This window comes from Phaethon lepturus, unplaced genomic scaffold (assembly GCF_000687285.1).
Source record: "Phaethon lepturus isolate BGI_N335 unplaced genomic scaffold, ASM68728v1 scaffold356, whole genome shotgun sequence".
Lineage (NCBI taxonomy): Eukaryota > Metazoa > Chordata > Aves > Phaethontiformes > Phaethontidae > Phaethon > Phaethon lepturus.
In genome coordinates this window covers 12,271-25,911 of record NW_010545340.1, presented here as the reverse complement: position 1 = coordinate 25,911, position 13,641 = coordinate 12,271, and the positions used below count along the sequence as shown (strand labels likewise).

The following is a 13,641-nucleotide window of genomic DNA, read 5'->3' as shown; positions in this document are numbered from 1 at the left end:
GATTCTACAAATGCACTTCACATGAAGTACGGATTTGGAAGGTAGGATGCCCAGATTAGTTTCTGTTCTCCCCTCCAAAACAAGTTTTATCCCTCTGACTACACATCTAACGTTGTCTCCTGCTCTGCAAATGGTAGTGACACTCAGAAAATCTGTTTCTTGAACCATATGTTGCTGTTGAGCAGTTCAAGAAAAGTTTCTTTATCAAGAAGAGACCAGGAACGCTGGTCGCACCTAGTCCACAGCCTTATCCCTATAAACGAAAGGCTCAGGACTGGGATGCCAGCTCAGCTGAGATTCCACTATTTCATTACCCAGGAACATGCAAAAATTTTACTACAAATTTAAAACTTCCTTTTGAGCTTTAGATTTCTAGTTTTTAAAAGTGCCAGAAGAGCTTAGCGGGGACACTCAGTTTGCACGTGATCTTCCAGCCTGTCATCCCAACAAGAATCTCCTCACTTCCCTTATCAACCAAAACTCCCTGCCAAGACCACTCACAGAAGAGCAGCTGACACACCAATGCTTAAGTCCAAAATGCATGAGGTTGAGAGAAATATTTGGCTGAATAGGTTCATTTCCTGGCACTTGCCCAAAAATAAATGGAAGAAGGGTCATTTTGTTGGCTACAAAGCTACTGTAGACACAGGAAGGAAAAGAAAAACATTTTTAAAGAGGATTTTTTTCCTCATCAATAACTAAATTTAGATATATAGTAGCACCTAGAGCAGGTCTTCCCAAGCTCTTCTGGGTACAACTTGCTTTCTGGTGGACTTACAGCTCGAAATGCTAACGTGCCTCCCCCACAGACCAGTAAGATCCACTCCTACTTTGAAAAGCACTGACTTTTGTGTGCATTGTATTAATACTTTGTAAGAAAATATCCCCACCCTAAGGAACTTCCTGTTGAAATAGTCAAAAGCAAAGGTTATGAGGAAGGAAGAATTACCATCCACCTGTGACATACAGGAATATAGTTCACTATAGAAACCTGCCAAAGCCATGCCTGGCATCTGCACAGCCACCAGGAAATGATCTTTGACTACCTGAGGACTAGCCACATACCTGAATCAAGAAGACACGTCTCTCCATCTACAGGTAGTGGCATTAATTAAATACAGAACTGCAGATTATGCTTTGTTGTAAAGGTATACATGATGGTTTTAACTTCACAAGGCAAGATTTTATGTCCTTTCATTTTATGGCAGGAGAACAAACTATTCTTAAGAGTACAAAATGTGAATGACAGCATAGTCTAGCCAGCCAAATTTTTTAAGCTGTAAGAATATGAAGGAATGTGACTTCTGTAGTTGATATATTAGGGACCAAAATATTTTTTAGCTACATACTGTGCATATCCGTCAGTCAAATTAGTATCAAACTGCTTCATCGGGCAGGTACACATCCCATTTTGATACCTTGCCCAGGAGTCATGCTAACTTTAATGGACTTCACATGGCCAGATTGCCATAGGGCTGGTTTGTTACCCAGCGGTAATTACCACTGCAATTATTATACGGCCATGACTAGATATTACCACTTTCATCATTAGCAATCACACAGTACTGTGATCAATGTATAATTGTTTTACAAGTGCCCAGCAGATTGTCCTGCAGTCTGACACCTGGAGGGTTCACCCAAGGAAAACAACTGCCCCAGAATGTACCCTGGCTGTGGCTCTGCAGCCAAACTAATAAATTGGGAAATAAGGACTGTTCAAGATTCCACAACATGTGCCAGAATGTCCTTTCATTAGCACCAGAATGAATACACTGACACCATCTTTCAAGGGAACAGCATGTCTTCAGCCTGTAGCCTTGTATCAAAGCAATGAAAAAGCATAGGAAAGGATTTATCCAAGGACAGCAGCAGGAAGGAGTTCTGCTCCTAGCAAGAATACAGACTTTTGCCTCAGAAACATGTGGACTTGTGGCATTTTGCATTTGCCATCTAGACACAAAGTACTCAGATTGTTTCCTTCTAATTTAGAAAGATTTTTAGTAGGCTTTATGTCAGAAGTGCTCAAGGGATGGTGAGCTTCTTCCCATAGCAGCAGCCTACATATCCTCTTAGCATTAATCTCCTTGTACAGCTAGCTGAAATTCCCTTCTAGCTAAAATGCTAGAAGGAGTATACCCTAGGAACAGTAGGTTGTGAGGTGTTGTGCCTTTTCACAAGCAGAATCTGCTTAGCCATAGATAAGCGTTATAGCCATTCTCATGGGAAGGGACAGTCTAACCACTGAACTAGTTCATCTCAGTTCACCAGTGTCCAATTTTGCATGCTGAAGCACTAAGTAGATGAGGTAAAGTGGAAGTATTTTGGATTTCAGAACTGACACTACAATGTGTTTCAGTCTCCCTCCAAGCAACCAGCAGTTCACTGAATGTCTTCCAAGAACAAACTGAATGGTAGTTGGCATCAAATCCTTGCAGAACTGGCATCCCAGCTCAAAACCGGCACCCCAAAAAAAAAAAAAAAAAAAAAAAAAAAAAAAAAAAAATCCATCTCCTCTCCTTCCCCCCTCCCAGCTTTTTCATCACAGCCAGAGTCTTCTAATGAAGACACAGATTTTGTTTGCCTGCAGCAATGTAGGTACCACTGATGCAATCTCTATAGGTACATATTCCTCAACAGTACTATCAAAATGCCAAACATTTCTGTGATGTTGTCACTCTCAGTTTCCTAGAGCCATAGTTCCTGCAGATCACATTCTTAATTTGCATGCTAGGATGTTCTCGGTGGTTGCATGCTCTTTGTTTCTGAAAACACTGAGCTGACTGAAGAAAAAGCCAAAGGAAGATAAGGTACAAGCCATACTCACTGATGCTACACTTTATTCCTGGTCACTGCCATCCCTTGTTCCATTCCCATCAGTGGCAAGCCTAGCCTTGTGATGGAAGGCAGAGGGAGAGACTAAGCTGTGCTGGAAATTTTACAATTGGCTTAGGTCTTCTGCCAGAGGTATAGAAGCTCTATCTGCTTTCAGATTCCATTTGGATCTCCTCTCAAGCAAACCCTCATAAAAAATATACTGTTTGCAATATGTGCTCTTTCTCTCTCCTTTTCCAGTGTTTTAGTGCAGCTTCATATCTGCTTTAGGGCTTGCAAGGACCTCCGCGGGAAATATTCCAACACAGACTTCAGCGGAGTCAGTAGTCTCAGCAGGGCACGAACAGGACCTGCTTGACGTGTTAGCTCACCAAGAGGATTGTTAGTAAGAAAAATGGAACTGATTTTTTTTTAGGCCACATCTAAAAATACTTCTGGGAATGCTCATCTTCCAAAACAACAGCAACAAAAAAAAAACATAACCTGCCTAAGATGCATTCCCATAGGAATCTATTAATTCTGTGTACAGTAAGTCAGCTTTCTTAATGTACCAGTTCAGCTATGTTTTGGCATCTGTCAGAGACAGAGTTATTCCTTCACTTAAGGATCACAGAATCATCCTGGAAATGGCATCCAGAACATGCATTTGCAGTGAATCACTGGGACACAAGGGTGTACTTAAAAGCAATGCTTTAAGCATAGTTGAATTTGACCCCCTTGAGAGCAACAGACAATGTCTTGGCACATCTGCAAAGATGTTCTGCTGCATCTCCCACCCCACCCATTTTCTCTCTTGAACAGTTAGATACTGCTGTTTTGTGTCTAAGCAGAGATTCAAGCCATGCACATCAATTTCTGACTTTCAGATTTAGGCATTACAGAAGACACCAGGCACCCCTTACTTATGGAGCACAGGGAAACATTTTACAATGCCTAATTGCCATTTTAATGCATGTAATTGTCTTTGAAAATGTTAGTCATCAAAGACACACGTAGATTAATGTGTCATGAAATCACAATGAATTTCAAGATAAGGAGCTTAAGTAGTAGTAGCAAGAGAACATCCTTAACAACCCAAATCTTAAATCTGCCACCACAGAACAGAGAAAGTGAGAAAAATAATCCTGGCTCTCAAATAGCACAGAAACTCCCTAAACAACCCCTATTGCTTCTTCTCCTTCCATTCCTGAGGTGTATCTGATCATCAGATCATAGGGTAAGTGACATGCTATATTTTGAGGAATGCAAGCATTCGCTGATACAGTGTGGAAATCAAAAATACAGAATACTGGATTTCCCCACACACCCCCAAGTTGACTAAATTGGCCTGTTGCTCTTTTGATGAATGCTTGAGGCCAAGCCTTCTGCATGAGCTAAACGTTACACACATACTGAACTCAGGCTCCTAACCTCTTATCCATTCCTATTTCAGCTGCTTCAAGCAAATCAAGACCCTCAGCTTAACAAAAGCACAGAGATTGGTCTCAAATCTCTAGCTTATCCGAACCACTAATAATGCTGCAGTCTGAGCAGCCTCTTCCCCAAATCATCACATGCACACATACCTGATGCAGAAGCTGAGAACAGACCAGCAGAAGTGCCCCAATAAGTCTTTCCAACCCAGAGTCCCTAAATAGGCATGCCAAAAGCAGTTCACACCCCCCAACTCTTCCCATATCTTCCTAGGAGGGACCACTCCTTTTAATATTTGGGGGGTTTTCTTGACCCAAGTACTCCCAGTTGTACCCAATCCCTTCCCAGCTGGCACAGGCTGCCTGCTTGACTCTAAGCACACCCTGCTCTCTGAATTAGCTTACAAATTTGTTAGCCACATTTCAGCAGTTTGAGCATGCAGAGGAAATCGGGAAAGCTGGTCCCCGATTGTACAGGTATTACCGTACAATGAGTCAAGTATCTGGATCGTGAGGTCCTTGGAACAGGCTTGCCTTGTTCTGTTTTTGTGCTAAGTGATGCACAGAGGGTTCTGGGTCAGTTTGCAAGACTGCTAGGCACTATGTTACCAAAACATAAATCACAGTAAGCCATCCTACTAAGTGAAAGCCACAATCCATAAGAAACTAATGAAGATGGTACCTTCCTTCTCCTGGGGAACTGCTGCCACATTTCATGTAAACATAAACCCTTTGCCACTGCTGCACAGTGCTTGAATAGGATGATTTATATAGATTAACTCTTACCTACAAAGCATCTGCCTGTTCCTCCCTGCCTTTCAAAGAGGGTTTGGCCACAGGAGGGGTTACAGAACTTCAGTTCACACCAAACCCAGCCCTCAGGACCCACTACTATAAACTCCTCACCAACAACCATACACACTGAGGGGAAAGAGCAGCCCCCTTTTAACATATTGCAGGTACAAAGTGTGGGAAACAATTGGTGATGTCCATGAAGAGGAGAGACAGATCCAGGAGTCCTGGCTCTAGAAACAGCATTGCAAAGTCCAAGACATGAAGCCTGGAGTCACATTTTTTGGTCTGGCGTGCAGCCATGACTCAGGAGGCTTTGGCAATAACACATGCAAGTTCCAACAGGCCCAGCACTGAGTGGCCCTGAAGGTCAGGCAGAGCCAGGCTTTCAGCTTAAGCAAAAGAATGACAGCTTGTGTTTTGTCTCCTAACAGAGACTAGAGCTCAGGATACATCTGTTGGCATTCAAAGGTCATGTCAAGATTAAAAATCTCAAGGTTTTTTTGAAAAATAAAACAGCAAAAGTTATTTTTTTCTTTACCTTCTGGTTCCTGAGCCTTGACACCATATATCCCCAGTACTTCACAAGTCTCCTCCCCAGCTACAAAATAGCTAGAAACACACTGGTTTTGAATCAAAGCTGAGTTCCTCACCTGAGTTTACAAGCCACATCATTAAGGAAAAAAATGAGGTAACCTTGTAAGAGTCATGAGAAAAACCTGAGAGCTGGCAATGCTGAAATTGTGATCTTTATCCCTGTGAAAGCTGATGCTGGTAGCTTTGTTTGCTTTCACGGCTTTACACCTGGTTTGGGTTTTGTTTTTTTCCCCACCCTTTTTCTGGCTATTCAGGGATCCACGGAAGATGAACAGCATATGACTAAAGGCACCTCCTTAATTGAAAGCCAACATCACCACCTGCTGCATTGCCTGGAAAAAACAACCGTAAGTAGCAGCATGATCCTTTTACACCTTACTAGGTCTTTGTCCCTGGCCCAGGCTTCGTATGGAAAAGACATGCATACAGATGCTCTGAAGTGGCACTCGTTAAGACACCCTCAGTAGACCTACAAACTATGTCAGAGGGGAGCTGACACTCAAGCTTCCAAGAATATTCTGCAATGGGATACATGCACTTTATTTCATTGTCTTTAAAAAAAAATAATTACTGTGCAAAGGGATAAAGATGTGATCATCTGCTACTCCAGTCATCTACACCAGTGCAAAGTCAATAGCAGTTTGCTCAGTCAAGTTCACTTGAATGCAAATAACCTTTCAGCATGGGGTAGGGAGATCCTATAAACAAGGTGTACATTAAGTTTAATTTCTTCAGTTCTTCTGAAAGGGAACTAAACTGTGTTTGTCTTGTGCTGTCAGTCACACATCATATATACTCATTGCTTGTGCTAATTAGTAATAAAGGACAGCTCTGCTGCCTTATGAGGAGGAAGCTGATGTCAATGACTCCAAACTACAATCTGGTCACCAGTGCCAACACGCTGGAAAAAATAACCTTTAGCCCTTTATATGGCACAGAGTAGATGAACCCTCTTAATAGGTTTAAAGGCTGCACATATCTTTTCTCACTACAGTTCTGGTTACAAGGGCGGGTAATTTATCTCAAAGCCAGTCAAGCAGTTTCTATAACATGACTTTTCTGTTCACATCATGCAAGGTGTCGGAGTAAGAATTTTATTTTTCATTAAGTGATTCTGCATGCAGAAGTCTTCTGGAACATTTCAGATATTTATTTGATACATATGTTTTACTTCCAGGTTTATACAAAAGGTTCTGCAGTAAAGGAACACATTATCTATACCATGATTCATTCTAGAAAGAATGAAGAGAGGTTAACACTTGAAATATTCATGCCTTTTTCTATCTGCATCCATCATCAAATGTACTTTTGATTTCTGACTTGCAAGAGCTGTGTTTTAGATAAATCACCTTCACTTCCATAGTTTGGCTTATGCTGGAATAACATCACTTAGGCTTCAGCGATACACTGGAAGAAGATGACCAGTTAATTACAGTGACCTGCTGAGTACAGCTGGCTTATCACAATGAGCTATAAAGGTCACCATTCCAAGGACAATGAACTGATTCTTCCTGTATCAATGACTACTGAATTTATTTTGTAAGACTCATCTTGCCTTTATTTCTAGCAATTTGAATGTTACATAACAAGCAGATATTTCACAATCTGACTCTTTAGTTTAGAACTTTATGCTTAAAAGCTTCACTACTATGACCCATATTTCTCAAGCATACTTTCATTTGGAAACTTCAACAAATTGGCTGAAGCAAACAAAAGCTGACAGCCCTGCCTCCAGGGCCTGCCCTTGTAATAAGGCCTTGACTTTGTAAAGGCTTATAGAAATTCTGACCTCTACACAGGGCGGGTGGACATCTCTGGGAGCTGCTCCATCAGTTGCTCCATTACTAATGAGCCAGTTAGGGTGCTGGAAGTAACATGGCCAAAGCGTATCCTAATTTGTGGATGTATTAGCCTACCACACTAACAAAGCTAGATTGCCTCCAGCAGTCAAGCCTACTCAGTGAGTCTCAGTGGTTGAAAATGTTCCAAACGTTGCTTTTTTCAGCAAACAACGGCAATAACAGTCATACTTTGAATTTTGATGAAAACCTAGAGGGAAAATCTACACAACATTTAATGTGTTTTCCCCCACATTTTTCAGCCAGTTATTACCATGATGTTGAATCAAATCACGTATCAATTTTGGATTCTGGTCTGAAATTATCAATCAAAATAGTTCAATCAGCTTGTGTGGATATTCTCTAGTTCTATATAATCTATTAAAATCCTATGCAATAGTTATCCTCCCAAAAATTTAAATCGTAATAGAAGAATTTTTAAGCACTGAAGAGTCATTTTGTTGACCAAGTTGCAGGAATGGAATGAGAAATGTACCATGGTTGCAAACTTGTTTCAATGGGCAATTCACCTTTCCTTAAGCTAGGCAAAAGGATTCTAAAACTACATTATTTATTGCCATGGTATCTGTGGTCATCACTAGCATACAGCCTTACAATTGAATGGCTGTGAATGGCTCACAAATCTGGTGTGTCAGATGACAAAGTGACCCTAAAGTACTTCTAGCTGCCATAACGGAGGTTACTCTGTCATTTTAACACAACAGATGGAGTTTGTTCAAACAAAAGGATTTTTTTTCCACTCGTTCCAACTCCCAGATTGAGTATGGACATTCATATGCCATGTTTTCTTCAAATGCTGAACACATCGAATCCAGTCCTTCAGTCCAAACCTTTCTTCTGTGTTTCCACAGTATGATCACAACCCACATCCATTGGTGACCCAATGGCAATACAATTCCAATTCGTTACTTGTGAATCAGCAGCTGAAACTTTGTTTTCCTTTGCCTTCTGCTCTCAAAAGATCAGAGTAATAAAGTTGTAACCAGTTTTGTTCAGAAGAACATAACGTTAAAAAAGCTTAAGTGTGAGAAGGAAGGAACAAAGGGGTCTGATTCAGGCAAGGTTTGGTAAAGAGAAGGTTCAGTTGCCCATTCAAACTTGAGTGAGCCAGCTGGAATGCTGAGGCAATAGATGCAATGCTGGGACTAAACTTCTGAATGCCGGAATGGACAATCAATTGTGTTTTTATCTTTTGTTGGCATGTTGTCCCGTAGGGATTGTCCTATCTTGTGGATGATCCCCTGTTATCTGTACGAACTTCCACCATCAAGGTATTTCCTTTTTAATTCAATCTGTTTTCTCTATGGTCTCTGTGACGTGTCTAGAGAGTGTTTGTTTCCTTTCTTGTTCCTGGTCTTGTCCTTGGGAGTTTGTGCACGTGGCTCTTTTTGGCTATCCAGTGCTCTTGTTTCCTGTGAGAGTTGTTAGTTGTTTCAATGAAAACTGATGGCTGCCTTCACCATGGTTGCTTTTGTTTCCCATCCTTTCTGATGCTGACAGGGACTGGATAAAGCCTGTTCACTAGAACTACTTGGGTGTTCATATACACACATAAGGGTTCTTTCTTTCAGGATTTCTTGTTCCTTAGCACAAAAACTCTTTACAGACTCAGCTTTCTGAATTCCTTCCCCTATACATTCCCCACTCTCACCTGCCACATTTATTTCCACTCAACTAATAGCACCCAAAGAACTGCAGGTATGCTTTGCGCCCCATAGCCGATACAAGCAATGTCCTGCAATTAAGCTGTATGTCAAGATGGTCAATCCAAACACAACACAATCCTGTCCCCAGGGACAAAGGAAAAGGAGCCTAAATCTCCTCTTGGGTTTCATAACCATACGGCATTGCAGACTTTTGGAAGCCACTTCTGGAATCCAGACACAAAAATGAAAAGAAATTCAAATACAATATATTAACCACCTCAGACTACATAAGCAAGGCAGCATTGACAGACTATCATTCTTTTGTCACTGCAACAGCTTCCCTTATTCCCCTACTGATGCAGGAGAGCAAAATCTTCTCTTAGTTGCAGAGTGGAAGTGCAGAGTCGTTTCTTTTAAAGACCTGCCTAGTGCCAATATTTGCAGGCACAGAGGCAGAGAGCATCTTACACAGACAAGGGGCTGACACATCCCACCAACCTAGCAAAAGGTGCCGTTGAAAACAAACTGCTGTCAGGCCAAAGCTGTTGGTGTCACCAGAGAGTAACGGCACTATTCTTTTCTCTGCCAGAACCACGAGTTCATAGATGAGCAAATGTTCGAGCAGAACTGCATGGAGAGCTCAATGCAAAACTATCCTTCTTCTCGGAGCCCCTCCTTGTCAAGTCACCATGGACTGACCACCTCCTGCTGTTCTCGCCGTAACAAGAAGACCACTCACCTTCCCAACTCCAGTGTGCCAGCCACTCGCCTCCGGAGTATGCAGGAGCTCAGCACCATCCACATCCAGTGCAGTGAGCAGCCCTCCCTTACAACAAGGTACAGTAAGTAGGCTCTTGCTGCTAACTACTGCATGCAAACCTCTGAAGTGCACTATCCAACAGAACGTTCTTGCAGGCCTGTTCTCCAGCCGGGGGGAGGGGTCTAGTGCAGGGAGCATCTTTGTTTCCCTCCTTCTAATGACAACCCAAGGAAAAGGGCTTCTATCTGTTCTGGGAAGAACCAAAGCTAGAGCCTAGTGCAGCTCTTCTCTGGCCAGACTGGACATAGAAGAATGACTTCCAGCTGAAACCTGCCTACAAAGTGCTAATCACACAGGCAGGAGACAGCAGTTCCTAGCTGTGAGCCACTCACCAAAGCTGGCACAGGACCACTTCACAGCCCACTTCCCAGATAGCCCAGCACTTCCAAGCCCTTACTGGGAGACGGCAAAGACAACTGGCTAATCAGTGTCTGTCAGCAAAAGCTGTTAGAGAGCTGTACACACTGACATGGTCCACCAGAGACATTCACTTCACTGATTTTCATTGTCCAAAAGTCTAAATCACAACTGTAAGCATCAAGCATCACTGGGAAACAAATGAGGAGGAATTTCACAACGGTGTCTTAGTAGCTAAGAATCACCTAAAAATCCATTAGTGACACTGGTGAAGAAGTGTCTCAATAGAAAATTGTGAAATTTTCATTTTATACATGACTTGCTGAAATATTAATTTCTTCACCATAGCTTTCTTGCAAATATTAAATTGGTTTCTAAATCTCCCTCAGCCCATTAAGCTTCTGGTGCACTGGGCTGTTCTTGAACTTGCCATTCTTCTCATCCCCACTCCTATCAAAAGGATCTGTAAACTGAAACAAAGCTGCCTTTAGGGCAGCAAGCGGTTACTTTGTGCCAGGATGAAGTCAGAAGGGCATTTCAGAGAATGAATTATGAATGAATAAGCACAAAACAAGTCTCTGGCTATTGCATTTTCAAGATGACAGTAATTTAAACCAGCACCTGAAACAGTAATTCAGGGGAACGTCAACTATTCTGCCTATTTCAGTGGGTGCTAAATCAGATGGCAGTGATATTTTAAATGTCAACACTGTTTGTTATTTCACTTGCTTACCAAACTGTGTAAGAATGGAGAAAGAAAAAAGCTTTTAAGTTGTTTTTCATGTGGAATGCAACTAACTGGGTGTACTGGTTACCACTGGCAGAACCACCCAGTCCCTAAGACTGCCCCACTCTCAGCTTGTGACTGAGGCAACCGGGGAGCAGAATGGGTTCTGCCGTGTTCTTGGGATGCTTGAGCGATCAAGAAACATCCTCTTGGTGAGTCACTCTGAGATAACAACAGCAATAGCTTTCCAACTGGGAGCTTTAGATTCTAAAAGGACAGGTCTTGTGTTTAAAATGAACATGTTGGGCTGGTAATAGCAGACTCCTGTAGCTGTGCAGACGCACAGAAACCAACCTATCATTTTCCCTCTCTAATTAATTATAGGATGCAATTGATGCAGTTCTAATAAGAATGCTCCCAGCTGCTGGATCCTTGAAACTACTGCAGAGAGATGAAAAAACAGAAAAGATCAAGGGACAGTAAATTTGAAAGAGGCATTTGAAATGCAAGGAAGACAACATCTCTTTCTCAGAAAGAACTACCTGTGCTCTGAAAAGATGCACTACACAGGACCCTATATTTAGATGTCCTCTTAATTAAACTAGAATTATGCAAGAATGAAATGGAAACATTTTCCCTGTGAAAAGCTGTATCCTAACCAGGGGGAATATAAAAAAAGCTTAGTGGGTAGAAATGATGCCTTGCAGGAACTGGGGGGAACACTATAGTGGAGTCTTCTGAATATTTCAGTGCCCTTAATTCAGAGGAATAAGATACTGATTAAGAACAACTACCATTTCCATCTTTTCTACTGCCTGGTTTAGCCAAAAAAAAAAAAAAAAAAAAAAAAAGCCAAACACTAAATTTGTTTTCTAGTCGTTCCAGTCTCAACATGAAATCAGATGATGGGCTGAGACCGAACTGCAAAACTGCCCAGATAACAACAGCCATCATCAGCATCCCCACGCCGCCGGCACTCACGCCAGAAGGTGAGAGTAGGCCTCCGCCCAGCAGCCCCGGCCACTCCACGAACATTTCCACCACCACCACAAGCAACATAGTCAAGGTCTCTGCCTTGTAAGACGTCTCATGCACAGAAGGAGGCTGGAAGACCAGTGCCCCTCTCCCTCCACACCTCCATGTTCCTTTCTTGCTGCAAATTGTGCCTGGATGGACCAACCTGACATTTTGTCATCGAATTAGCAATGGAGACCTAATGAGGCAGCTTTCTTCAGACTCACATTCATGCTGTGGACTGAGGAAGGATTAGGAAAGGGAGGAAGAGGTGAAGAGGCTGGTTAAAGGGAAAACCTGCATGGAGAGCATGTTGTGCCATGATACAGGGCAAAAAATCAGCCGTGGAGGCTGGAGGGAAAGAATCATCATGGCAACAAGAGAGTCAATAGAGCAAACGGAAATATAACACTGTGTATCGCAGCACCTTTCTAAAGGTTTTTAATGGATAATATTTATTCATGAGGAAATGACTGAAAAGGTGAAAAACAATGGATTTTGTGAATTTTTTTTTCTTCATGGAGCAGAACCTTTAAACCAACCAAAATTTCACATTTTTTTTTCTTTTATAGGAAAAGATTTAGACAAAGAAGCCACCTGTCACAGAAATCTATTTCCATTCCCCTGTGTGTGTGCGTGTGAGTGTGCAGCAGAACCACATCAGAGCAACACTGAATTACAAAGAGCAGAGCATGTTTCCATGATTGGGTGCACAGTAGGAAAATACAAGCATGTGTCAGCACATCTACGTGCACATGCGCGCACACACACGCCCCCCCCCATTTCACCCTGGATGGCATTCTTTATTTAGACAATTTTGTATCCGCCTTTTAAGTCAATACAGTGCAATTGCAAACGTGTGTTTGTCTGCTAATTATTGTCTGTGAAAACATACTTGTGGAAAAAAAAAAAAAAAGACAGGCTTTAGTAGAGTTTTAGTCCCACATGGGTATCTGCTTCCTATTTTTGTTATCACTTACTTGTAAGAGTGTGACTAGACTACCAGTTCTGTATTTTTAAAAAGGAAAAAAAAAAGGTAGGACTCTTTTTTAATACTGTACACACAAATGGCAAAGAATGAGAAAGCACTGAACTCAACTGCATCAAGCGCTCATAAGTCTAACAGAGGTTTCTTATAACGTATGCCCATGCTTTTTTATTTTTGTTTTCTATATATATTTATTTGCTAGCACTGGACATACAGCCCATTGTAAATAGTAGCCAAATAATGTCTGGATCTATACTTGATAATAATTAACCCCAGAGCCAAATACCTTGCATGGACAGAGAGGTATTTGGCTTTTTCACAGTCTTAGAGCTCCAGTTGTCTCATCAATGGCTTCTGGGTTGCACTGATTTTAGGGGTAGACTAGGTCAGCAATTTTAGTTCTCCAGTCCCAGCACAGGATCTACAGCACTCATCCACTTGAGAAGAGGGAGCAGTACTGGAGTTTGGAAAACATTTGATAAAGTGTGGTAGAGACAGCATTTTCTTTTTGCAGTTCTACACTTAGTTTGGGAAAGGTCACACACTTCTAGTCAACCAAAACTGGAAGTAACACTGTGTGGTACTGCCAAGAAGCTA

At 41.9% G+C, this 13,641-nt stretch overlaps 1 protein-coding gene across 1 annotated transcript in view; it reads left to right on the top strand.

The window, feature by feature from the left end:
• KCND3 (potassium voltage-gated channel, Shal-related subfamily, member 3) overlaps nucleotides 1-12,123 on the top strand; it is a 29,442-nt gene extending 17,319 nt beyond the window's left edge. The window contains exons 4-7 of the mRNA XM_010288903.1: nucleotides 5,888-5,980; nucleotides 8,707-8,763; nucleotides 9,728-9,975; nucleotides 11,919-12,123. Of these exons, the coding sequence (XP_010287205.1) occupies nucleotides 5,888-5,980; nucleotides 8,707-8,763; nucleotides 9,728-9,975; nucleotides 11,919-12,123 (603 nt within the window). The remainder of the gene's footprint in view (nucleotides 1-5,887; nucleotides 5,981-8,706; nucleotides 8,764-9,727; nucleotides 9,976-11,918) is intronic.
• The last annotated feature ends 1,518 nt before the right edge of the window (nucleotides 12,124-13,641 follow it).